This window comes from Myotis nattereri (genome assembly GCF_964212035.1).
Source record: "Myotis nattereri genome assembly, chromosome: 2".
Taxonomy (NCBI): domain Eukaryota; kingdom Metazoa; phylum Chordata; class Mammalia; order Chiroptera; family Vespertilionidae; genus Myotis; species Myotis nattereri.
Window position 1 is genome coordinate 122,022,647 of NC_138076.1, and position 23,486 is coordinate 122,046,132.

A 23,486-nucleotide genomic window follows, 5' to 3' on the forward strand; every position below is an offset into this window, starting at 1 on the left:
AGCCACACCCAAAAAAATCTCCTAACCTTAGGGCTCAGAACCAAGTACAGAGACTCACGGGTGAGTGCAGTCAAGGAGGCCTATGGCCAGGTGGCGCCCCTTGGCTGGGAATCACAGACTGGAATGTGCCACCTCCCTCCAAACACACTCCACTGCTGCTCCTGGTGCCTGGCAGCATCTGACACACCGCAGCCCAGCACACTGAGCTGCACCTGTTACTGGTGTGCTAAGTCCTCCTCCCCAACTCCCAACGTTCTGTGGGCAACTGGAGATTAGGCACCATCTATGACAAATCGGGCACTGGAAACCCAGGCATGCCACTAGAGAAGTGCCCCTAGTATTGGCATCCCTGCTAGGCAGGGCTCGATATGACCCAATGGCAAAAGGAAATGGTTTCTCATGAACTTCATCCTAAAGAGATGGCTGGAGGTGTCAAGAAAACTATTTTTAAAAATTCTCACCCAAGGGCATACCTTTCATTGATTCTTTAGAGAGAAACATTGATTGGTTGCCACCCATACATGCCCCCACTAGGGATTAAATTTGCAACCTGGGTATGTGCCCTGACCAGGATTTGAACCCAGGACCCTTTGGCACACAGGTCGATGCTCCAACCAACTGAGCCACAGTGGCCAGGACAAGAAAAGTTATTTAGCAGCCTCAGAGGTGAAGGGTGCGGGGAAACTCAGACCTTCCTGTTAAACACCTAGACACTATTCATCCTGTGCCACTATTCATCCTGTACCAGCTCTGTGATGAGGACCAGTACTAACTTCCACAATGCTTGAACACTTGGGATTGGCCAGCATATCCCCACCCCAGAAATCTCTCTCCTGCCCTAGCAAAGGCCAAGGTGAGGCAGGATGGCTGGTACTAACCATCTGAGGCAGCTCTCTTTTCAGGTATGTAAATTCCAGCTGCTGGTTGGAGGGCCCACTGCAGAGGACGAGGGGCAGGATGTTGTCTGGAGGGATCACGTGACCTGGGGAGACCCAGAGAGAGGCTGAGAACTGGAAGTGCAAGGCTGAGTCCAGAAAGAGCACTGCTCAACCCTTGCCTTCCAGACCAGGAGTAGCGGTTTCTATCACTTACCCACCCACCAGTTTCCACACTAAAACAGCAATGCTCAGAACTCTCCCAGGTAGACAGAGGGGGCACAGAGCATGAGAGCATGGAGATGGCAAGCTCAGAGAGAGCTGGCAAAGGATGAGATGCCCATCCGTGTTTCCTCAGCCCCGTAGGCCTGATAACAGCATATGGTTCAACTATGACAACGCGGGGTCATGAGTGACTATGTGGCCCATTCAACCCTGGACATGGATCCTCACCACAGGAAAACTCCACCAGTCGCTCGGCTTCCACCCCAGCACATGCCAGCAGCTGCTCCCGAAAGTCAGAAACCTGAAGACCACAATGTCAAGGCTCTGTGACCTCCCTGAGGTCCGGGGATGGGACCTCAGGTCTGAGCAGGCAGGGGCCTTAACAGAGAAGGGAAGAGAGAATCACTTGGAAAGACAGAAGTCTGGGTGAGGAGGCAGCAAGTACATAAGAACAGAGAAGAGAGAAAAAGAAAAGCTGGTAAGAAATTAGCAAAAGGATAAAACAATTAAATGGTGTCCAGTGTTGGCAGTCTCATTTAACTACTTGTGGGAATAGCGAAGGAAATTTGGCACAGTGGCTCTCAGCCCTGGATATGCAACAAAATCGCCAGTGGGAATTTAAGAATATATATATTCACATGGCGAGGGTCCAGCCCAAACTACTGAATAAGAATCGCTAGCGTGAGGACTATGCTTTTGTATTTTTAAAAGCTCCATCCAGTTTTTTACCTATCAAATTGGCAAAAGTCGAAAAGTTTGACCACTCTGGAGAAACAGGCACTCGCATACACTGCAGGTGGGATGCAGCATAGTGCCACCGCAGCGGAGGGGAACATGACAATACTGAACAAATCAGATATATTTTGATTTCCTAACCTCGCCATCCCATATCTAGGAGTTTCCTCTGAAGATACAGCTCAACAAACCAATGAACATATGCACAGGATATTTCTTGTGAAGTTATTTGTGAGGGCTAGACTGCCTTTCCAGAGGGACTGGTCGACTGCGCTATGCTGCATCCACCCAACAGAAACCTGCATAGCCAACGAAAGGAACGCAGACCGTGCCTGTGTGCTGATACGGAGTGATCGCCAGAGCACACTGGTGAACAGAAACTGAATATGCCACCTTTGATGTAAGGAAAAAAGGAAAGGAAAAAAGAGTAAGTACATGCATTGCTTATTTTGGCAAAAAAACAAAAAAAAAATTAACATGAAACAGTAGAAGGACAGACCAGCTAATAAAACATGTTCACCTACAGGATGGGGAACAGGTTGGGAAGGGATGAAATGAGACTTTCTGATCTTTGTAGAGTTTCAATTTTTGAACCATACAGAGGTTTTACATATTTTGAAAATAGAATTAAGTCAACAAAAAGGCAAACTCTCAAACTGAAACAAAGAAAGCCTAGCTACCTATCAAATTCACAACATACGCTCACAGAAGAGCCTGATAGCAACGGCTTCACGTCCTCAGTGACCAGATATTCTGTCAGGATATACTCAAAGGGCAAAAAACAAATGCAAAGAAATAAAACTTTAACCAATAGGTTATTGTTAGAATGTTGGTATTATATTTTTGGCACTATTTTAAGTATATTGTGGGGAAGAACAAGTAATTATGTTAATACTAGAGGCCCGGTGCAAGAAATTTGTGCAAGGGGCTTAGCCCTTGCAGCCATGGTGGCTTGCCTCAGCCCTCGCAGCCCTGGCTTCATCCGGAAGGTCATTTGGCTGTCCGGTCTAATTAGCATATTATGCTTTTATTATTATCTATACTAATAAAAGGGTAATATGCTAATTAGGGTGGAGGTCTTCTGGATGCCCATCCAGACATATATCCAAAGCCATAGTGGCTGCGAGTCCCAGGGCTCACGGCAGCCTTGAGCTCCGGCAGCTGCGAGGCCCGTGCTTACGGCAGTCATGTGCTCAGGTAGCTGCAAGGCCCGGGGCTCAGGCAGCCCTGAACCCTGACAGCTGTGAGGCCTGGGGGTTCAGGCAGCTGTGAGCCCTGGTGGCTGTGGCAGCAGCAGCGGGATGATGGGGGCGGCACCTTCCCCTGGTCGCCTCCCGCAGACAGAGACCAGAATGCTGTCAGTAGGACATCCCCTGAGGGCTTCTGGACTGTGAGAGGGGGCAGGTGGGCTGAGGGATCCCCCTGCCCAGTGCACGAATTTTCGTGCACCATACCTCTAGTAGATATATAAAAAGCCAGCGACTGGAACACCATTAACAACTGGAATGACCAGTCGCTATGATGCCCACTGTGGCCAGCAAACCCATCCTGATCGGCCTGTGGCCCCTTTCCCCAGCCAATCACCCCCACATACCAATAGGGAGTAGGGGTGGTCAGCCAACCTCCCATGGCCCCTCCCCTGGCTGCTGACCCCCAATTGGCTCCCCCACCCCATTTGGGGGCGGGGCCTGCTGGCCAATCGCCTGCGGGTTCTCCCCCCAGCCAGACTGGCCCTGTTTGGGGTGGGACGGCCAGACCCCACCCGTGCACAAATTCGTGCACTGGGCCTCTAGTATAGGATAAAAAAACAGAAGTTTAGCTTGAGAAATGAGATACAGCATAAGGTCAAATAAATTGATTTTTGAATCAGAAATATCAATAAGGTCTCATGATGTCTGAAAACATATTTCCCAGGTCAGTACTGAAAAGACCCACAAATAGCAATCATCCACTGTACACACACAGCACCCAGATCTTGGTTTCTAAGTACCCATCCCCAGTAAAAGAAACTAGGGCGCCTTGGAGAAATGAATGATTCCGGATCTGGGGCAAAAAAAGCACCAGGTGGTCTGGGGTGTTTTTTGTGCCAGGCAGCAAGAAAGCATCCCAAGACTAAGGAGGTCACATCACAAGGACCAGCAGCAGCAGGGAGGTTCCCACAGGCCACAATGGATTTGAGCACTGAGCCATAATGACTACCAATTATTTTAATACACAAATGAAAAAAATATACAGGTCTAGACACATGAAAGAATGGAAAAACAATAAAGCTACAGGGGCGATCTAACAGGCAGCTGAGGCTGGGAACAGACTGCTTGAGGATGCCGAGTAGCTCTTCATGCAGGAAGTCCTGTTCCAGGACAACGGGCGCCAACCTTTCGGACCTCACGGACCACCAGTGGTCTGCAGACCACCGGTTGGTGGTCGCTGTTCTAGGACATCTCCTCAGGAAATAACCACTGTGCAGGGACTGGTTACATTTACCACTCAATTGTTTAAACACTGTTGTTTTCTAGAGAAAAACTAGAAATCACCTAAATACCTAACAAAAGTGGTTATACATAGTAAAATATAATACATTCATGTTATAGCCAAAGTATGGTGAAATAAATGCTTACTTACTGACAAGAAAAATATGTAGGACATTTTGTTGCTGAGTAAGAAAAAGCAAATCACAACAGCATTTACAGATAATGCCATATTTTTGTTTTAAAAATATGTATGTATATTTGTAAAAATTATGCATACAAGTATGATATGCACCAAATGAATCTTTTGCTAGTGAAATTATGATCCTTCTTCCTGTTTTTGCTTACCTGTGATTTCTACAATGAAAATATAATACTTTCCTAAAAATACATTTAAATTTGTAAAAGAGAGAGAAAGTTATATCTATAGTGGGTACAGGAAGGGAGTGGCAGTAAGGCACTAAGTGTGAGGAAGAAACTCCAGCAGGACTTTCTTTGGAGAAGTGTGATCCCACCGCTGCAGACACACAGGAGCAGTGGCAATGCCGGGTCCCCGAGCCTACAAGGCCCAGCAGTGAGACAGTACAGCAGTGCCACCTGGTGGACATTGTTTGGCCTGTTCAAGCCAAGCCCTTTCTGGTTTGGGAAACCAAGGGATGAGATGAAGAGGCCTAACTGTGCACCATTCCTGTCACCGTCCCATCCACACCCGGGCACAAGAGTCTGGATCCGGTGTCCTTACCGGCTGCATGGTGCCCCCCGCAATGACCACTGCCCGGCATTCCTTCACCACCTGGGCAAAAGGCACCGCTGGATTCAGCAGCAAGAATTTCAAGCTGCTCTGACTGAGGCTGCCTGATAAAAAGACAAAGAAAAGAGCTACATGGGAAGGGGGCAGGTACAGGCCCAAGAAACACGCCTATCCTCCGAGGCAAAGGGGTCCATGTAGGAGGCATGAGAGATAATCACTTTCTCTTTAAATCAAATCCTACTTAATCTGCAGGACAACCGTGAGGTAGAGTACTATTAGCTCCCTTTTCGCATGAGGAAAATGAGGCTCAGAGACAAAGAAACTGGTCCAAGACACACAGCTTGCAGGTGATGGAACCAAGGCTCAAGCTAAAGCCCATGTTGCCTTAACCACTAGGCTACATGGCTCCTCTCATATCCTTGCCTGAGACAACCAACCATCCTACACACCTGCATCCCTCCTCACTACCCCCACTGCCTGCCCAGGTCACAGGAGGCTGGCATCACCACGTTTCTTTGTCCTGACCCCGGGAGGTGCTGGGACGGAAGTAAAGGCCCCTCTCATGCTCTGGCCTCCAGCTCCAGGCTGGCTCCCCCTCGGAATACCTTGGCGGCTCAGCATGACCCTGCCGTCCTGGTTGGCAGTGGTGAGAGCTTCAAGGAAGCCTTCGATGTGCATCAGTGGGGAAGCAGGTCGAGGCACCCTGGCCTCCCCCTCTTCCACAGGGGCTGTGGGAGCTGCAGAGTGGAAGGGAGAGAGTCTGGGACCACAGGCGAGAGCAGAGAGCCTCCTTGCAGTTGGACTAACGGGGTTCTCTGGGGAGAGTCCACGTGTGAGGAACATTCCTGCCCAGGGTCTGCAGCCCAGCCCCCACCACCTGACTCACCCTCAGTCACCCCGGGCTGCAGGCTCTGTAGGAAGTGCTGGAACCCTGTCAGTCTGGGCTGCTCCCTGGGGGGTGTGAGGACTGCCCCATACCTTTCTGTGAAGCCAAAGAGCTAAGCAGGAATAAGAGCAACAGAGACAAATGAGGGCAGCAGAGAGGGAGGCCAGGGTGGACAAGAGGCTTCCACCTCTCATCTGCATCTCAACCAGGGCCCACCCTCCTGCCACCCCAACACCAGGCATCTTGGCAGCTCCTCCCCAACCCGGCAAGGATGCTCCCCAGTGAAGACAATAGAGATGAGGGTGCCTGAGTTTCCACAGGGCAGGAGAGAGAGGCTTTGTGAGGGCAGCAAGCAGGGGTGCAGCTGGACCCCACCCAGGCCCCAAGGAAGGGCAGCCGTACCTTTCTGCTGACCATGCTCTTTTCACAGTAGCGCCGCACCTGCAAAACAAAACCCGCTGTAGGTACATGGAAAACTTAATCAGGATGGAAAACAAAAACAGATAACCACTCTCCAAAACCCCGGGAGCATCAGTCACCACCACCTCCCAAGGAGCCCAAAGCCTCCTGAGGCCAACCATGTCACGCTCCTTTCTGAGGTCACTCCACCCCCACTGTCCCCACACCACACGGCGCTCTCCCACGAGAGGGCCTCTGCCAGGCCTCAGGCACAGCCTTCACAAGTCTGCATGGCTCCACCCTCCTCAAGGTCCTGGGTGATGGCTGTGTCCCTCTGCTTTCCTTCACCATGACGGCACCTAAGCTAGACCTTGGAGGACTAAGAGTTAGTCTTAAAAAAAAATCCTATGAGCAAAGGCTTAAAAAAAACCCTATGAGCAAAGGCATTAAAGGAGGTAAAGCCTGGGACTTGTTCAAGGGACACCTGGAGTGCAGTTAGGTTGGCAGGTAGGCTGGAATGCAAGACGATGACTTTGGAGCCTTTAAAGAATTCTCATAAGAATGGTATCTTTCAGTTAAGGTTCACTAGACTATAGTTTGTAAAAGTTATTAGAAGGGAGACAGAATGAAATCAGGAAGACCAAAAAGAAGGCAAAGGAAAAGACGGCACTGAAGTAGCAGCTGTGGAGTGAAAAGGTGGGGTACATTCAACAGCTATTCCAGGCTATGGGGCCTGGCCACAGTTTGGATGTGAGACGCGATGGGAGAAAGGGCTCAAAGATGACAGGATTGCCAGCCTGTCTGAGGGGGTGATGGCAGTAACCATGACCAAACCAGTCAGGGCAGCTGGTTTGAAAAGGAAAGGCCCGATGGAGAGAAAGCAGGGTCTGAGTCTGTGCGGCTGGGCTGGCACACTGGCTCGGCATGCACCATTTTCGTGTGGCCTGTGCGTGGCGTCCTCCTATGGTGACCTCGTTGAGCCTCGGCTTCCTTTGCTCTAGAATGGAGATGGCACACCCTACTCTACAGTCACAGAGCCTGGTGCACTGCCTCAAACACAGTAATTGCTTCATTACTGTTAGTAAACTAGAATCATAAGGTTGTGAGTCTAGTAGCAGTGGCATTACCCCGCCCCTCCCCTCCTGGCCCCCGGGGAGAGCACCGATATGTAGGCCTGGAGCAAGCAAAGATGTGAGGCTGCAATAAACTATGGCTGGAGTGGAAAGACGAGAGAAAGGTCAAGCAGAGTGGCCCAGCTGTGACCTCACTCACCTCAGCCCAACAGCAGGATCACACTCACAAAATTAACTTCCAGCTCTACCCAGCAGCCAGGGAAAGATCATGCCCCAAGAAAGATGAAGTAAAGTGGAGGGCCAGGGCATCTCTAGTTATGCTTATTAATCTAATCTCCCCCTAATCTCTCTGACCCTTCAACCCTAGGTCCAGGATCCTCTTTTGTTACTGACATTACTTTTCTTTTTTTTCTTCAGGGTTAATGGCATGTCTGTGCTGTAGATCCTCAGCCCTCTGGACTGACTGAGGACTGAAGGAATTTCCTTTTTATTCCTTCCACAGTGTTAACAGTGTTCTGCCCACAGGTGGGGGTAAGGATAAGATTTGATGAGCTAACATGAACCAGTAAAACCTCTACCTTGAACAGGTTGATGTTGTCGATCTGGCTCTGAAAGAGAAAGTCATTGATGGTCTTCAGCTCTGTCCCTAAGGGTAAACAAACAAGCCTTGGGGTCCTGCTCTGAAGACCATGGTGTTGGGGTCCCAGAGGGAAGCTCAGAACTGGCTCAGACCAGCCCTGGCCCCATGAGGGCCATCTTCTTACCTGTCTGTGAGAGGCTCTGTGTATTGGGATTTTGCTTAATGTTCCCTAAAAGAGAATTCAAACAGGTCAAGATGGTGGTCCTCTGGCCCCATCCTCTCACACTCCACAGTATACTAGTCAAATAAGAACATTTGTCTGTGAACCGGCTTTTTGATAGTTTTAATATCCATAGACCCCCCACTGAGAACAGATGTTCTAGGAAGCCTCAAAGTCTGACCCACACACATGTGATATGGAGCCCAAAGCCTGGTGGTTTCATTCTTTTCACACCTCCTCTAAGGAGGCAGGGACAGAGTAGCCACCCCAGTTTAGGCAGGTGCCAACAGGACACACCCAGCTGCTTGGTGACAGAGGCAAGGCAGAGATGGAAGCCAAGAACACCAACATGAGACAAAATCCCCTCAGAACCACCATGCTGGCGTCCTGGACTTCTGCTTCCATGAAAGCCTTCAAAAGGGTCCCCGGGAAAGGACAGGGCTGCTGCACAGAATGCTGGAAAGGTGCACGGGACCTGGAGCCAGTGGGTTCTAGTTCCTCTCACTGGGCTCAGCAACCAGAGGCTCTAGTTTCATTCACTCGTGTCACGGAGGGTCAACACACCCATGCTGCCGTCCTCACAAGAGCACTCTATCATGTAAAACGGCATTCACTTGTACCGTAGTGCTATTACTACTTCCGAACGGTGAAATAAATCAGGGTCCTGAAAAAGATCTAAGTTAGATGTCCTGACAGCGTCCAGGGAGCCGAGTCTGGCGAGCGGAGCAGGATGGAGTTGGGGGTTGTGGGGCTCCTTACCACCCAGCACAGTCACAAACTTCTCCAACAGGTACAGGATCTGTTTGATGTACATCAGGTTCTTGGCCTTTAAACGCTTCCTGAGGACAAATCAACAGACAGCAAGTGGGTTACTCCAACAGCACCTTCCCTTCTAAGTGCCTCAAGCTGAGGCCCTTCTGGCTGGTGTCTTTCAAACTGGGTCACAAGCTACAAATACTCCCCCAGAAAAATAGGCCAGCTGTGGCCCAAGGCCTAAGCCAGGTGCTGTGTCCTGAGCACCCCTGGCCTATGTGGGTGCACACACACAGGAGACAGCAGCACGCTAGGCCACCCCACAGAAATGCCAACCTAAGTGCCTCCTCTAGAGGCTGGCTTGGGGTGCTGAGGCTGAGCAGGATTTTCCCTTCCCCTCTGGAGGTGGTGTCTCACCTGTATCGTTCCATGTACTGGAGCAACTGGGAATGTGCCTGGCAGAGCTAAGGAGAGAAGAAATGGGCATGAAGGCAGACTAGGGTCTGGGCAAGTGGCATAGGGTTGTGCCAATTGTCTAGATTGTGGTTAGAAAATGCCAGCCCAGGACACACAGGAGGCAATCAAGGTGAGGAGCGTGGGGCTGGTTACAGACTCAAGGTGTGGGTTTTAAAGGCCCATGGGCTGGTGGGACCTGAGGGAGGGGAAGGAAGGCAGGCTCTGCTGCAGTGGCCACTCTGTGCCAGGGAAAAAGCAAGAGGCTGAATCTCCGTAATGAAGCTCCCTGCTAGTTTCACTGGGCTGGGAAAAGACGTGTTGCCTACTGAGAGTGATAGTTCAAGGTAACCATCATGTCCTGGCCTAAGATCAACCCATGCATTAGTCAGTAGAGGTGGTGGAATGTCGTGTGGGTTTCATGGTCAGAAACCAGTGGTCAAATCCCAGTTTCCCACTTACTAGCTATGTGACCTTAGGCACTGCTTAAACCTCTCTGACTCAGAGTTCTCAATGTTAAATAGGAATACCAGCCCAATGTAGAATAGACGTGAACATAAGAGATAACTCCTACAGTGCATGGCAAATAGGAAATAAATAAATAGTAGCTTTCAGAAATCTTGAGCATTCTTCAGTTAAATCCTCTCAAAGCAATATCAATAATAATGACATCTAACTACACGAGGACCCTACTTCTCTCAAGCCATTACCCTGGATCATGGAGTGGTTAGTAGCATCCTGGGCTGGAGGGACTCAGGACCACACAGGCCAGTGAAGACCAAGGCACCAGTTCCTCTGCCTGAGCTAGACCCCAGTTCTGAGATCTGCTGGAAAGCAGTCACCTCTCATGAGGCTGCCGCCTTGCCGCAGTGCAGCACTACCGAGCGCCATTTCTGGAGGAATCCCGGGTCCAGACAGTTAGAGAAATGTTCCCTTGCCCCCTGATAAACCCTGGCTCCGGTAGGGAGAGGCTGACCTACCTGGGATCCACTGACCTCCGTGCTGTGGATGCCTGTGATGGTGTCAATCAGGTTGTGCGCCTCATCGATGATCACGACCTGGCCCTGCAGCCGGATCCCCGCGGCCTGCCGGGTGGCCGTGTGCAGCAGCATCTGGTAGGGCAGCACCACCACCTGGGAGGAGATGGGGCCACGTGAGTGGGGCGGGACTCCCTCCTAGAGCAGGGTCACCAGCCTGCTCTAAGTTCCTGGTGTGAACAGTTTCATTTCCTGCCCAGAACAGGTGTAGAAAGGATGGCATCGTAATGTGCTTTTAACAACAGACTCTTTGCTCAAACGTTTTATGTGTAACATCAAATATATGAAACAAATGTGAAGCTGATCTGACTTCTGATGGAACCAAGAGTGGGGTTATGGGGAGGGGAACCCCAGTTGCTTAGCCTTGTCCATGCCCCCAAGGTAGCCCCTGAGGCACCTAAATTTCCTCAAAAAACGGTGAAAACCACCAGCATAGCAGAAGGCAGCCCAGGGCTCTGGTCCAGGAGCTGTCACTTCCTATCTGTGTGATTCTGGGGTCCGTGAGCCTCATTTTCCTCATCTGCAAAATGGGCTTGATAAACTGTCAAAACAGGGTTAAGAAGTGGGGTTGGGGTGACAAAAAAAAAAACATTCTGTACATTTTTTAGTGGCTTTGGTGTTATGATGATTTTCCAGTTACAAGAATACTGATAAACAAAGTGAAAATTCAGAAAACTGGGAACTTAAGACCCAAGTTTTAATATGGTTCCACTACTCACCCGCTGTGAGAAAACAGATAAACCACTTAACCTTTCTGGACCCCACTGTCCCCAGGCGTAGAATATGGAAAGTACCTGCCTTAGCTAGCTCAATGGGATACCATAAAAGCAAAAATGAGGTGAAAAGTGCCTTAAAGAATCAAGATCACAAGAATTTCAGGACATTTTACAGCACTGGCACACAGTGTCTACAGCGCTGACCCTCGCTGTGGCAGATCCTGGGAAGGACGTGAAAGTGCTGGGAGCGCTGCTGCATTGCTCCGAGGACCACACACGCAGTCCAGGGAAATAGACTGATGAGCAATTACTGCCACATGAAATTATTACTAACACAGTTAGTTCCCTGCATCTTTTAAAATCGATTTTAACCTTTTCTTGATTATATGGAATTCTCCACAAATAATATCCTATTTCCAAAAGTCACTCAAATGAAGGAAGTAGCAAGAAATGTTAAATCATAACAACCAAATAACAGTATAATTTTTGACCTGTTAAATTGGCAGCTTTTCTGTTTAAATAATACTCCATATGCCCAGTCTAGAAAAGTCCTCTCAAATGGTGCAGTAAGTGCACAGTCAGGACAGTCACTCTGAACGGCCATTTGGAAATAGATTTATGTTCTGTAGCTCCCATTCCTCCCGGTGTCTGCCCTGGCATCTCTCACTGTAGTTTCAACTAGGAATGCACACCTTCTCCTGGGCCTGACCCCCCATAATGCCACAGTGCCTGCAGAACAGCCACCAAGGGACCTGGGGCGTCCTGTGACCCTGTGCCCTAGGAGAGTGGGTTATGTGTCATCGGTGTGCAGTATGTCGGTCAGTCCAACCATGGCCAGTGACACCTTCCCAAACTAAGAGGAGTAGGGACTTCCCTCACGGCCTAGGCTGCAGTTAAAGCCAAGAGCCACCGCCCAACCCTCTGCGGTCTTCACCTGGGCAGCTGGAATGGCAAACCGGCTCCCATAATAGGGACAGGCCCCAGCCTCCTTCCCCAGGGCCACCAGCTGCTCGATGTCCTTCACCTCCAGCAGCACCTGGTCCTGGAGGAGCTGCAAGTGCCTATGGCTGTAGAAGGGACAGGCAGCCTGGGGTGCCTGCCTTCTCCTCTTGGGTTCCTGGTCCTCAGCTTTGCTCTTGCTCTCTGCAGGTGGCAGTACAGGGGCAAAGGCAGAAAGAACAGTAACGGTCCTGTGGCCAGGAGCAGGCCAGTAAGGTCATGTCTACAAAACCCTTATGGGAACTATTTATTCTGGTCTCATCAAAACACTCTGGTATTTTACTCTGTGTTCAAAACCCGGATTTCAGAATTAACTCTGACTCAGAAAGCAAACACACCTTCTCCCAAGGAGAGGCTCTTTAGGAAGAACCATCATTTCCACTAAGATACTGTCAGTACTGTGCTGGCCCCTGCCCCTCCCGCGCCTCACTCCCAGCTGCCCGAGGCCAAAGGATGGTCCCAGAGGCTGCTCCTTTAGCTCAAGGGTGCAGGTGGCTACCGTGTCTGCTCCTCTGCAGCTCCATACAGCGGTCGTTAATCAGCTGCACAGAACCCAGGTTTTTCACGTCTTGGTTTATACAGAGATTCTATGAGACAGAGGAGCAAGAAGTAAAGAAATGGTGCTGCTACATGATACACAGCAGCCCACCAGGCCTCGCAGACCAGCCCTCCCCCATTTCCTTCCAAGGGTCAGCAAGGCCCGAGAGGGGCGATCCTCCCCTCCTCAGCCTGCCTGCGAGAGGAAGATGAAGGCACAGGGAAGGGAGTAGAGGGCACCAGGGCTGAGGCGCCCTGCCTCTGTCTACCTGCCGAGAGCCCAGGGAGACGAGCCGGGTGTCCTTGCCAAAGGGGCTCTTCTGTACCTCGTGCACAAACTGGGCCAGCTGGGAGTGGGTCCGACTGCAGTAATAAATCTGCGCCGAGGAAAAGCAGGGGATTTCAAAGATGGAATAACATTCTCAAGTATTCTCTGCACATCAAGGAATGCCATGGGTGATGGGCTGAGGGAATGGGGAAAGGGGTCATAAATATACAAACCTACAGCAAGGTAACTGTCCCAGAGAAGATCTTAGCGAAATACCAGGGTTCCCCACTTCACCCTCAACTCCTAAAGTTTAAGAGAATGCCCACAAGGTGGGACTCCTCCCATCAGTCATGCTCAGCCCCTAATCCAACTGTTTTGGAGGGCTTGGCCACCTTAGGAAAAGTATTTCCCTGAGTGGTGACTCTTGACATGGAAAAGGTCCCTAAGGTTCTGGGGAGTGGTGAGGGGCTGTTCCACACACACCTTCCAAGGGCATGGAGGGTGGGGCTGGCAGTAAAGCAGGCAGAGGCTGAGCTGAACACGCTTTCTCTGAACTCCGCTAAGATTTAGAAGAGTGAGGAGAGGAAAAAAGAGAAGGGGGGAGGGGAGTCTAGTTTCAACAGAGAAAACAAAGGTATTACATGAATGAAACCAAATGATTTGAGTTTGTGAAGTGTTGGCACCACATATGACTCATAGCTCTCCATGCAAGGATGCCATCAGAACATCCAAAGGACAAAGAACTCTCACTCTGACCTGCCCTGGCCTTCCCCAACTCCTAATGCAGAGAGAGACCCAGGGTCCTTGGCCCAGAATGGCTGTTCTCCCATGTCCTGCGGCACATGAGCCAAGGCATCACTCCCACAAGATGTCTCCCCAGGTTCCCAGACCAGCTTGCCAGGTGAGCACCTACAGACCAGGTTTGGGTCTGGGGAGATGGAGTCAGTGGGCTGGAGGCTCCTCACCTACAGGAGGGACCCTCGCATTTTCCCTGGACTCCAGGCCAATCACAGCACAAAGCTTAGGACATGGCATCTTACCTTAGTTACATGTTCTTCCTCCAGGTCATCCTCATCCTCATCTAATCTGAGAGAAAAACAAAACACAGAAAAACATTCTTCTCAGCAAACTAGAAACACAACTAGAAACACACTTACTGAGCATCTTACCACGTGCCAGCGATCAGCCCTAGACCTAAACAACTAAGAACCAAACTGAAGATTGAGCTCTGAGCTAGGAGACGGACACATCCCAGCAGTGAAGGTCCACGAAAGCAGCAGGTGGTCGCTTGTGCTCTTGGTCAGAGAGACGCCCCAGGCTAACACCAAGGCCATCCTCCCACTGCCACTCAGGAGAGGACAGAGAGAGAAAGGACATGGTATTCCCAAGACCCTAGGGTCAATGTTTGTCATCCAAGGCTACTCTCCTCTCACTGTCTAACCTCCAGCAAATGGGACTTCTCTCAATTCACCAAGAGAACTTGATTCTACCACTCTACCAGAGCTTGGGCATGCTGTGCTCTGTGCCAGGAATGCTCTCTCCCTCACTTCTTCCCTTTACCTAGCCAACTGCTAGTCAACTTCAAGACCTCCTCATAAACATTACCTGCTCTGGGCAGCGTTCCTCAATCTCCCCTGGCAGGGTTGCCTGCCCTGTAACACACTGCCATGGTCCCTGTGATTTTCATCTCTTTCAAAAACCATTTCTTCTTCTGTCTCCTCAACCACCCTATCCTGTCCACGGGGGGATCTGGGTGTGTCTTGTTTCTATGGAGCACCCCCACAGCCTGCAAACAGCAGCAACTCCATGCCCATTTCCTAAGTGAAGCCCCAACTGACCAGGTGAGGGGATAAAAGATGCTGTCACTCATGACCATATCAATCTCTTCTCCCCTCAGAATTTAAAAAAAAACAACTTAAATTAAAAAACTAACTACATAAATCATATGCCACATAGTGCACAGACTCAGCAGGATCTCAGTGCAGGCTGGATGTGTGAATAAACGAAGTCTGCCCTTTCTGGGAATGAATGAGTAGCCCATCAGCACTGGGGACTGTAAGTCAACCTGCATTACTTGGCTGGTTGTTTAGTCAACGTTATTAGTCTAAGCTTCTTAGAAAACACAAAATCCTTTTTTCAGATATACTCTACTTTGTATATAAGGTGGGGACATCAGATGGATTTTTTTGTTTTTGTCCACCTAGCAATTCAGTTTTTTTAAAAAGCAGAAATGCTCATTGCCTTGGACTATTAGAAAAGGAGTTAGTTACAGTGTTAGTTTCTTGGTCAATAAAGAACTGTTCAGTCAGCTTTGTCTGAAAGGCCTGGATTTAAATTATAGGCCACAGGAACCAAGATGGTGGTGTGGGTAAGCACCTTGAACCCAATGCAGTTTGGAACTTAAGAGTCTGAGATCTAGAGTTGGGTGACCGGGTTCAAGTCTCAGCTCCCTGCTACCTGGCCTTGTGGCCTTGGCCAAGGCATCACACCTGGCTGGGCCACAGCTTCCTCAGGTGTAAAGGGAAGACACAAATACTGATGCGAGAATAATGGCATTAACAGAAGTGCAGCCAGTGCCCGGCAGAGAGAGACGGCTGACTATCACTGCCATTATCACTTACGCACCCTAAGGAGGAGCCTGTCTGAGAGAAGCGGCAGTGGCTGGCATTCCATCCCTTCAGATGCCCAAAGAGTGACAAGGAAGCCTGCTTCTTTCTTGGCACAAGGAAGGAGCTGCCTCCCATGTGGGCTCAGCAGGGTGGTGGGTGGAGCAGAAGTGCTATCCTACCTGTTAGGGGCTCCTTTCTCCTCATCACTCTCGTACTCTGAGAGGACCAGCTCCTCCTCCCCAGATGCTAGCTGCTCCAGGGGCTCAGCCTCTGTTCCTGCTGCCAGTATGTCCCTGCTGAGACGGAGGAGACGCTCTGTCTCTTCTTCTTCCTGTCTCTGTACAGGAGCAGTGCAGGAGGGGAAAGATAACCTCAGCACTGATGCCCCCACCTTCGACAGAGTCAGCCTCAGTGTGGCCATCCCCAAGGACAACACACACACACACACACACACACACACACACACACACACACACACCATTAACCTGGGCCTTGCTGCTTTACTGGCATCAATATCCTAGGTATCACTACCTCGGCTCAAGTTCCCATCCACTGGGTCATAAGGACTTAGGGAGTGGGGGTCAGGGAGAGGAACGAAGACCTGGCCACTCACCCAAAGGAGCTACACCTCGAGGCCCCAAGCAGCCACCCCAGGAGATGACACTCACCTCACGCTTGGCTGCATACTTGAGCTGTGTATTGTGACGGAGCTGCTGTAGGCGTTCTTCTCGCTTCTTCCTCCTGATCTGCTCCTTCTGAAGAGGAAAGAAGCCATAAAGGAGACTCCTGCAGGAAGCCCAAACCAAGCCTTTCTTACAGAGTCTGGGCTGCTCAGCCTATTGCCTCTTCACACAGGTCAGTTCTCCTCCCCTGGCCAGCACCCATCACCAGACCCGGAGCCTCGCCAGGTCCCCACCTCGCGGCTCACTGCAGGAAGTCTGTATACCCCCTCCCAAAGTCACATACTCTCACAATAAAATGCATTCCTTATTGAGTTTGCAGCCATGAAACCATGTTGCCAATGGCAACAGTGAGATAGGTTCCTTTCCCAGGTGGGTAATGAATGGGACCTGCCAATCCCTTATCTAGAGAAGGCCTGTTGACATCAGCTTTAAAAAGATAGCAAGGCCCTGGCCAATGTTTCTCAGTGGTTAGAGCGCCGGCCCATGCACCAAAGGGTCACAGTCAAGAGCATGTACCTGGGTTGTGTGTCCACTATGCGCCCTTGGTCAGGGCAGCATGTGTGAGGAGACAATCGATTGATGTAAGAGTCTCTCTCACATCGATGTTTCTCTCTCTCCACCCTCCTTGAAAAGCAATGGTAAAAATATCTCCAGGTGAGGATTAACAACAAAAAAGGACAGCAAGGGTGCAACACCATTTACTCAACAAAGCTGCTAGGAGAACTAAGAGGCATTGCAAAGCCAAAGAACACATATTTAAATCTCGGAATCAACCCAAAATAATCACTGAAGTGCTGTTTCCTAGATCACTCCCACTTCTTTTACCCTGGATCTCACCTTTAGTCGGTCCACCAGGTCCCTTTCTTCTTTCTTCTGCACAAACTGAGTAACCCAGTCAGGTTCTCCAGTAGGTCCCAGGGTGTCTGGAGTCTCTTGACGTGAAGATGAAATACATGGGGGCTGGTCCTTACCATCACTGGAGGGGGCAGTTCCAGTTTTAAGGAGACGTGCCTCCTCTTGACGTTTCTTCTCTTCAAAGTCACGAAGCCAGGAAAGGGCCCCACAAATAAGACTTAAGGATTTTCCCTACAGGAAAAACATGTTTTCAGAAATAGAGAAAAAACCAAGCTTCCCAAATGATCTTTCCATTTTACTAAAGCTTCAAAGAAAGTCTGACTTTAAATATTAGACAAGCCTGGGAAAGAAAGAGAAGGAAATTAGCAAGAAAAATAGCCAGGAAAAGTAGGACAAAAGAAGGAATAAAAAGGAAGCTCTTAGCTTAGTTATACAAGTCACTGCTCCTCAAAGAATTTGAAGTGGCTTATCAGGTTACACATAACTACTGTAGGCTAACTTCTCTAGGCTTGTTTCTAAAAATGCAAAATGGGAATACCAGTAAGACCTTCCTGCACCAACATAATTAGAAGTGAGAAAGTAGATAAACGGCCCCCAAAAGAATTAAGGCAAAAACATGTGGAGCATGAAATGCCACCCATGTGCTGAGGAGAAGCGACACCTTTCAAGCAGCTGGTGTGCAGGTAACATGACCAGTCCTGTAGTCCTGGCATTCATAACTTTGTTGAAGCAAAAGAACACAATTCTTTATATATATATACATATACGTGCATATGTATATATATTATGTATATATACACACACATACATATACATATATAGATATGTATTTCATTGATTTTTTACAGAGAGGAAGGATGAGGGATAGAGAGTTAGAAACATCGATGAGAGAGAAACATCGATCGGCTGCCTCCTGCACACTCCCTACTGGGGATGTGCCCGCAACCAAGGTACATACCCTTGACCGGAATCAAACCTGGGACCCTTGAGTCCGCAGGTTGACGCTCTATCCACTGAGCCAAACTGGTTAGGGCAAGAACACAATTCTTGATTTAAAGACCAGAATTCTCCCTATGGGTCTGTGTTATGGGTTGAATCTTGTCTCCCCAAAATCCATGTCAAAGTCCCAACCTCCAGTGTCTCAGAATGTGGCCTTATTTGGAAGCAGAGTCATTGCAGGTGTATTTAGTCAAGATGAGGTGGGCCCTAATCCAATATGACTGGTGTCCTTATGAAAAGGGGAAATTTGGACACACAGGCCGCAAAGGAAGGTGATCAGCAGGGAAAAGAGATATCTAAGGAGCGGGGCTGAACAGATCCTTCTCCCATGGCCCTCAGAAGAACCAGCCCTGAAACCAAACTGTTGGGAGGCTTGGTTCTTTCTGACTTCTGACCTCCAGAACTGGGAGAGAACAAATTTATGGCCATCCAAGTTTGCACGATTTGTTGTAACAATCCTTCTAGAAAGGCTGCTGCCGTGAGTTTCACAAAGCTGCTGCGTCTAGGATCTAAAGGGCAGGGCATTTCAGGTGAGTCTCAGGAAGGCCAACACCTTCATGTCCAGGCCATCATTCCCCCAACCCTGCTTAACCCAGGGGTGATCTCAGAGTATCCAGAGCGAGGTTCTCAGCCTAATTTGGGCTTGAATGAACTGCAGGTGAAATGCATGTGTGTTGGGGGGAAATAGCAGAGCACAGTGGCTAGAGCTTTAGACTGCACAGCCAGTTTGTCTGGGTCAAATACAGGCTTCTCCACCTATCAGCTCTGTGACCTTAGGCCAGGGGTGGGCAAACTTTTTGACTCGAGGGCCACAATGGGTTCTTAAACTGGACCGGAGGGCCGGAACAAAAGCAGGGATGGAGTGTTTGTGTGAACTAATATAAATTCAAAGTAAACATCATTACATAAAAGGGTACGGTCTTTTTTTTTTTTTTTAGTTTTATTCATTTCAAACGGCCGGATCCAGAGCCGGATCCAGACCGCAGGCCGTAGTTTGCCCACGGCTGCCTTAGGCTAACTTCTCTAGGCTTGTTTCTAAAAATGCAAAATGGGAATACGAGTAATAGTAAGACCTTCAGAGTTGCTGCAAGCATTGAATAAGTGAATACACATAAAGGGTAATACCTGCACCAAGATTAGAGGGAACACCTGGTACATAAATGAGCAACCAGGGCCTGTTTTTTGCAACTATTAAGTAACTAGTGGCCCGATGTACGAATTCGTTCACCACTGGGGTCCCTCAGCCTGGCCTGCGAGATCGGGCCGAAACCAGCTCTCCAACATCCCCTGAGGGGTCCCAGATTTTGAGAGGGCGCAGGCCAGGCTGAGGGACCCCACCAGCACATGATCAGGCCAGGGAGGAACGTGGAAGGTTGGCCAGCCGGGGAGGGACCGCAGGAGGGCTCCAGCGCATGTCCTGCCTGTCTTGCTCAGTCCCGATTGCCTGGATTCCAGCAGCAAGCTAACCTCAGGTCGGACGGAGCGTCTGCCTCTGGGTGGTCAGTGTACATCATAGCGACTGGTCAACTGGTTGACTGTCTTCCCCATGGTGGTCAGTGCACGTCACAGCGAGCGGTTGAGCTGCCTTAGCATATCATTAGCATATTACGCTTTGATTGGTTGAACGGACGACCAGACAACCGGACACTTAGCATATTAGGCTTTTATTACATAGGATAATAAAAGTACTATTAACTTGGGATGAGGATCTATTCACTTTCATCAAATTCTCAGAAGGCCCTGAGAATGATGGCTACTTCTGAAGAATGGATGGCTCACATATGTTTAGAAAAGCCCCATATGTTCCATTTCTGTCCATTTTTGATAGAGACTAAGCGACAAAGACTTGCAGACAGCAGATGCCAGAAAAACCTGGGGCAGCCATTCCGTGCTGCCTGGGAATGTGGAGCCATCCGCTTCAGGTGTCATCAAGCCAGGAATAGGAGAGACATACCCCATGTAACAGTGGCCCAGGCACAGATGCCTGGTCAGAGAGCCAGCAGCCTCCTCCTGAAAGTGAGCTCAAGAAGTTTCTAAAGGGATGGGCAGAGTTATCTTCCAGAAAAAACGGTGGCAAACTCTAACATCAAGAAAAAAAAGACCACCAAACTCCTGCAGATCCATGTTCCGTAATAAGGCCACAGAAATTTTAAATTGGAAAATGTTAAAAAGATGTATAATCAACTGCTCACCTGTTATGAAATAAATTTAATAAAGTACCCATAGTATACCTAGCTTTGTACAATGTTATTTCCTTGAGATTTTGTTAAAATAACAGTTTAAAAAGTTTATGCAAAGAAAACTAACTTCATTCTTTCTAAATGCCTACACTGTAGCAAGCACTGGGCTTGATGGTGGGAACACAGAGCTCTCTAGAAAGTGCCCACAGGCACAAACTTAAACATCTGACTTGAAGAGTTTATGCATTTCTGCGGGACACGGACCCCAGAACTGCAATGCTATACAAGGCACAGTGGGCACAAAGGCAAGAGGTCAACTCAATGTGGTGGACTCATGAAAGGTTTAAAAAGATGATGCTTGAGGGAAAATAGGCAACATCATAGGGAACGGGCATCTGAGGCAGAGGACTAGAAGGTGAGGCACAGCCTGTAACATGGCACCCCTGCAGGCAGTGGGGCACAAGGACAGGAGGCAGCTCTATTAGGGGTGGGATGTGGAAGACAGTGGCTTTTTCTTGAAGGTAACTGAAGTACACAGATGAGGCCACAGAACTGAGAGCACCAACATGAAGGGCCAAGTAGAGGAAGGGGAAGCTTGGAATGGACAAGGGGCTCAAGATGGAAAGACCTGAGAGGGAGGAGGTAGGCCTTCAGGTTAAACAAGTTGGTATGTACACATGCTCTTCTATGTCCTTTTCTGAACACATTAAAACTAAACCAAAGGCATAAAAGAGGCTCACACACACAAAAACAAAGAAAGTGGAAGAAGAGATAGTAACAAGTTTTAGGAGAGAAAGCAGAGAAATGGAACTAACTTAGCAGAGTAAAGGACGCTGAGCCCCGGTGTCTATAGAGGTCTCCTCCGATTCCCCCTCAGAAATGCCCGGAAACTAGCAGGGCCAAGGCATAGCACTGAAAACAAAGGTATTAACTGAAATTCTTTTAAGGATAATTGGGCCCCCAAGTTGCAGTCCCCACTCCTCACAGAAGACAGTTTATTCTCTGGTAAAGCTGAGCCAGGAGGGCCTAGAGACAGCAGGCTGAGTGAAGCGTGGGGAAGAGGGCTGAAAGCAGAGCATTAAGTGAGAGACTGTGTACCTGAAGTCACGTCTCCAGTCTCCTCAAAAATACTGGCTGTCAGGCTTAGACCCACTAGGCAAGAGTTCAAAGGAGAGACTTCTCTGGAAAAACTAGATGACTCTAGGGAAAATTCTACAAATACTGACAAATGGAAGCCCCCAAAGAGTGGCTGGGCCTATGGGTCCACAGCCTCCATCACTGGCCTTTCACTCAGCCTTGCAGGGGCATTTTCTTGAACACCAACAGAAGACAGCCAAGGATCGCCAGGCATTTGAGGAAAGCCTCAAAGCAAAACATGGAACCCCAAATTGGGGGGCGGGCAATGCAGGGGGGAAAAGACTTCAAACTACTACTATCATTGATATCTTCAGAACGATATTATTTCCATGAAACAAGAACAGGATGCTATTTTTTTTAAATTACAGAATAAGGACAAGCAAGAATATTTAAGAGATGACAGCCAAAATAAACTGAATAGAAAGACTGGGCAATGAAGTTAAAGAAATCTTGAAGAAGTAGAATTTTAGGCAAAAACAAAAACCAACAAACCATGGTGCCCAAAGAGATGAGCAATTAGAAGAAAACGTAATTATAGGATTAAACAGGAGGCCCAAAACCCACTGAATGGGAGTACCAACAAGATTATTATCAAACTAGAGGCCCGGTACACAAAAATTTGTGCACTCGGGCGGGGTCCCTCAGATCGGCCTGCGCCCAGGACCCCTTAGGGGATGTCCACCTGTCGACTAAGGCCCACTCCCCAGGGGGATCAGGCCTAAGTTGCAGTCAGACATCCTTCTGGCAGCCAGGGAGCCCTCAGGGGATGTCCGACTAAAGGCTTAGGCCCCTAAGGACTCATGTCTAAACTGTTAGTTGGACCTTCTTAATGCTGCCACAGAGGTGGGAGAGGCTCCTGCCACCACCACTGCGCTGGCCAGCCATGAGCCAGCTTCTGGCTGAGTGGCACTCCCCATATGGAAGTGCACTGACCACTAGGTGGAAGCTCCTGCATTGAGTGTCTGCCCCCTGGTGGCCAGTGCCCATCATAGCAATCGGCCATCCTGCTGTTCAGTCAATTTGCATATTAGCCTTTTATTATTATTACTAGAGGCCCAGTGCACAAAAATTTGTGCACTTGGGGGAAAGGGGGTTAGGGCCCAGCCTGTGCCCTCTCGCAGTCTGGGAACCCTCGGGAGATAACGACCTGCTGGCTTAGGCCTGCTCCCGGGTGGCAGAGGGCAGGCCCAATCCCTAGGTGCAGCCCCTGGTCAAGCTCAGAGTAGGGCCGATTGGGGAGTTGGAGCGCCGCCCCATTATGCACAGAGCAGGGCGATCAGGAGGTTGTGATGCCACCCTCAGGCACGCTCAGGGTAGGGCCGATTGGGGGGTTGGGGCACCACCCCCTGTCACACTCAAGGCAGGGTCGATGGGGAGGTTGCGGTGCCACCCCGTCACGCACAGAGCAGGGCCCATCAGGGGGGTTGGGGCTCCATACCCTATCATGCACAGAGCAGGGCCAATCAGGGAGTTGGGGCTCCGTACCCTGTCACGCACAGAGCAGGGCCAATCAGGGGGTTGGGGAGCTCCCCCCGTCATGCACAAAGCAGGGCCAATCAGGGGGTTGAGGAGCTCCCCCGTGTCACTCACAGAGCAGGGCCAATCAGGGGGTTGGGGAGCTACCCCCGTCATGCACAGAGCAGGGCTGATCAGTGGGTTGAGGAGCTCCCCCGTCACGCACAGAGCAGGGCTGATAGGGAAGTTGGGGCACCGCCCCGTCACACTCAGGGCAGGGCAGATCAAGGGGTTGGGGCGCTGCCCTCTATCACCCACAGAGCAGGGCCGATCAGGGGGTTGGGGAGCCACCACTCTCATACTCAGGGCAGGGCCAATGGGGAGGTTATGGCTCTACCCCGTCACACACAGAGCAGGGCCCCTGGGGGGCGGGGGGTTGGGGCCCCACCCCCTGTCACACACAGAGCTGCAGGGTGATCAGGGGGTTTGGGCGCTGCCCCCTGTCACGCTGATCCCGGTGCCGGGAGGCCTCGCGGCTGCGCTGATCCCGGTGCTGGGAGGCATATTACCCTTTTACTATTTCGAATAGAGGC

General features: G+C 49.9%; 1 protein-coding gene across 1 annotated transcript in view; it reads right to left on the reverse strand.

The window, feature by feature from the left end:
* DDX11 (DEAD/H-box helicase 11) overlaps nucleotides 1-23,486 on the reverse strand; it is a 55,174-nt gene that overhangs the window by 2,995 nt on the left and 28,693 nt on the right. The window contains exons 4-21 of the mRNA XM_081083664.1: nucleotides 17,105-17,353; nucleotides 16,253-16,339; nucleotides 15,764-15,921; nucleotides 14,016-14,061; nucleotides 12,977-13,084; nucleotides 12,670-12,757; nucleotides 12,106-12,314; nucleotides 10,399-10,551; nucleotides 9,383-9,429; nucleotides 8,972-9,051; nucleotides 8,177-8,221; nucleotides 7,991-8,058; nucleotides 6,343-6,381; nucleotides 5,941-6,052; nucleotides 5,660-5,791; nucleotides 5,046-5,158; nucleotides 1,329-1,401; nucleotides 879-982 (exon numbers count right to left, since the gene is read on the reverse strand). Coding sequence (XP_080939790.1) covers nucleotides 879-982; nucleotides 1,329-1,401; nucleotides 5,046-5,158; nucleotides 5,660-5,791; nucleotides 5,941-6,052; nucleotides 6,343-6,381; nucleotides 7,991-8,058; nucleotides 8,177-8,221; nucleotides 8,972-9,051; nucleotides 9,383-9,429; nucleotides 10,399-10,551; nucleotides 12,106-12,314; nucleotides 12,670-12,757; nucleotides 12,977-13,084; nucleotides 14,016-14,061; nucleotides 15,764-15,921; nucleotides 16,253-16,339; nucleotides 17,105-17,353 — 1,911 coding nt within the window. The remainder of the gene's footprint in view (nucleotides 1-878; nucleotides 983-1,328; nucleotides 1,402-5,045; nucleotides 5,159-5,659; nucleotides 5,792-5,940; nucleotides 6,053-6,342; nucleotides 6,382-7,990; nucleotides 8,059-8,176; nucleotides 8,222-8,971; nucleotides 9,052-9,382; nucleotides 9,430-10,398; nucleotides 10,552-12,105; nucleotides 12,315-12,669; nucleotides 12,758-12,976; nucleotides 13,085-14,015; nucleotides 14,062-15,763; nucleotides 15,922-16,252; nucleotides 16,340-17,104; nucleotides 17,354-23,486) is intronic.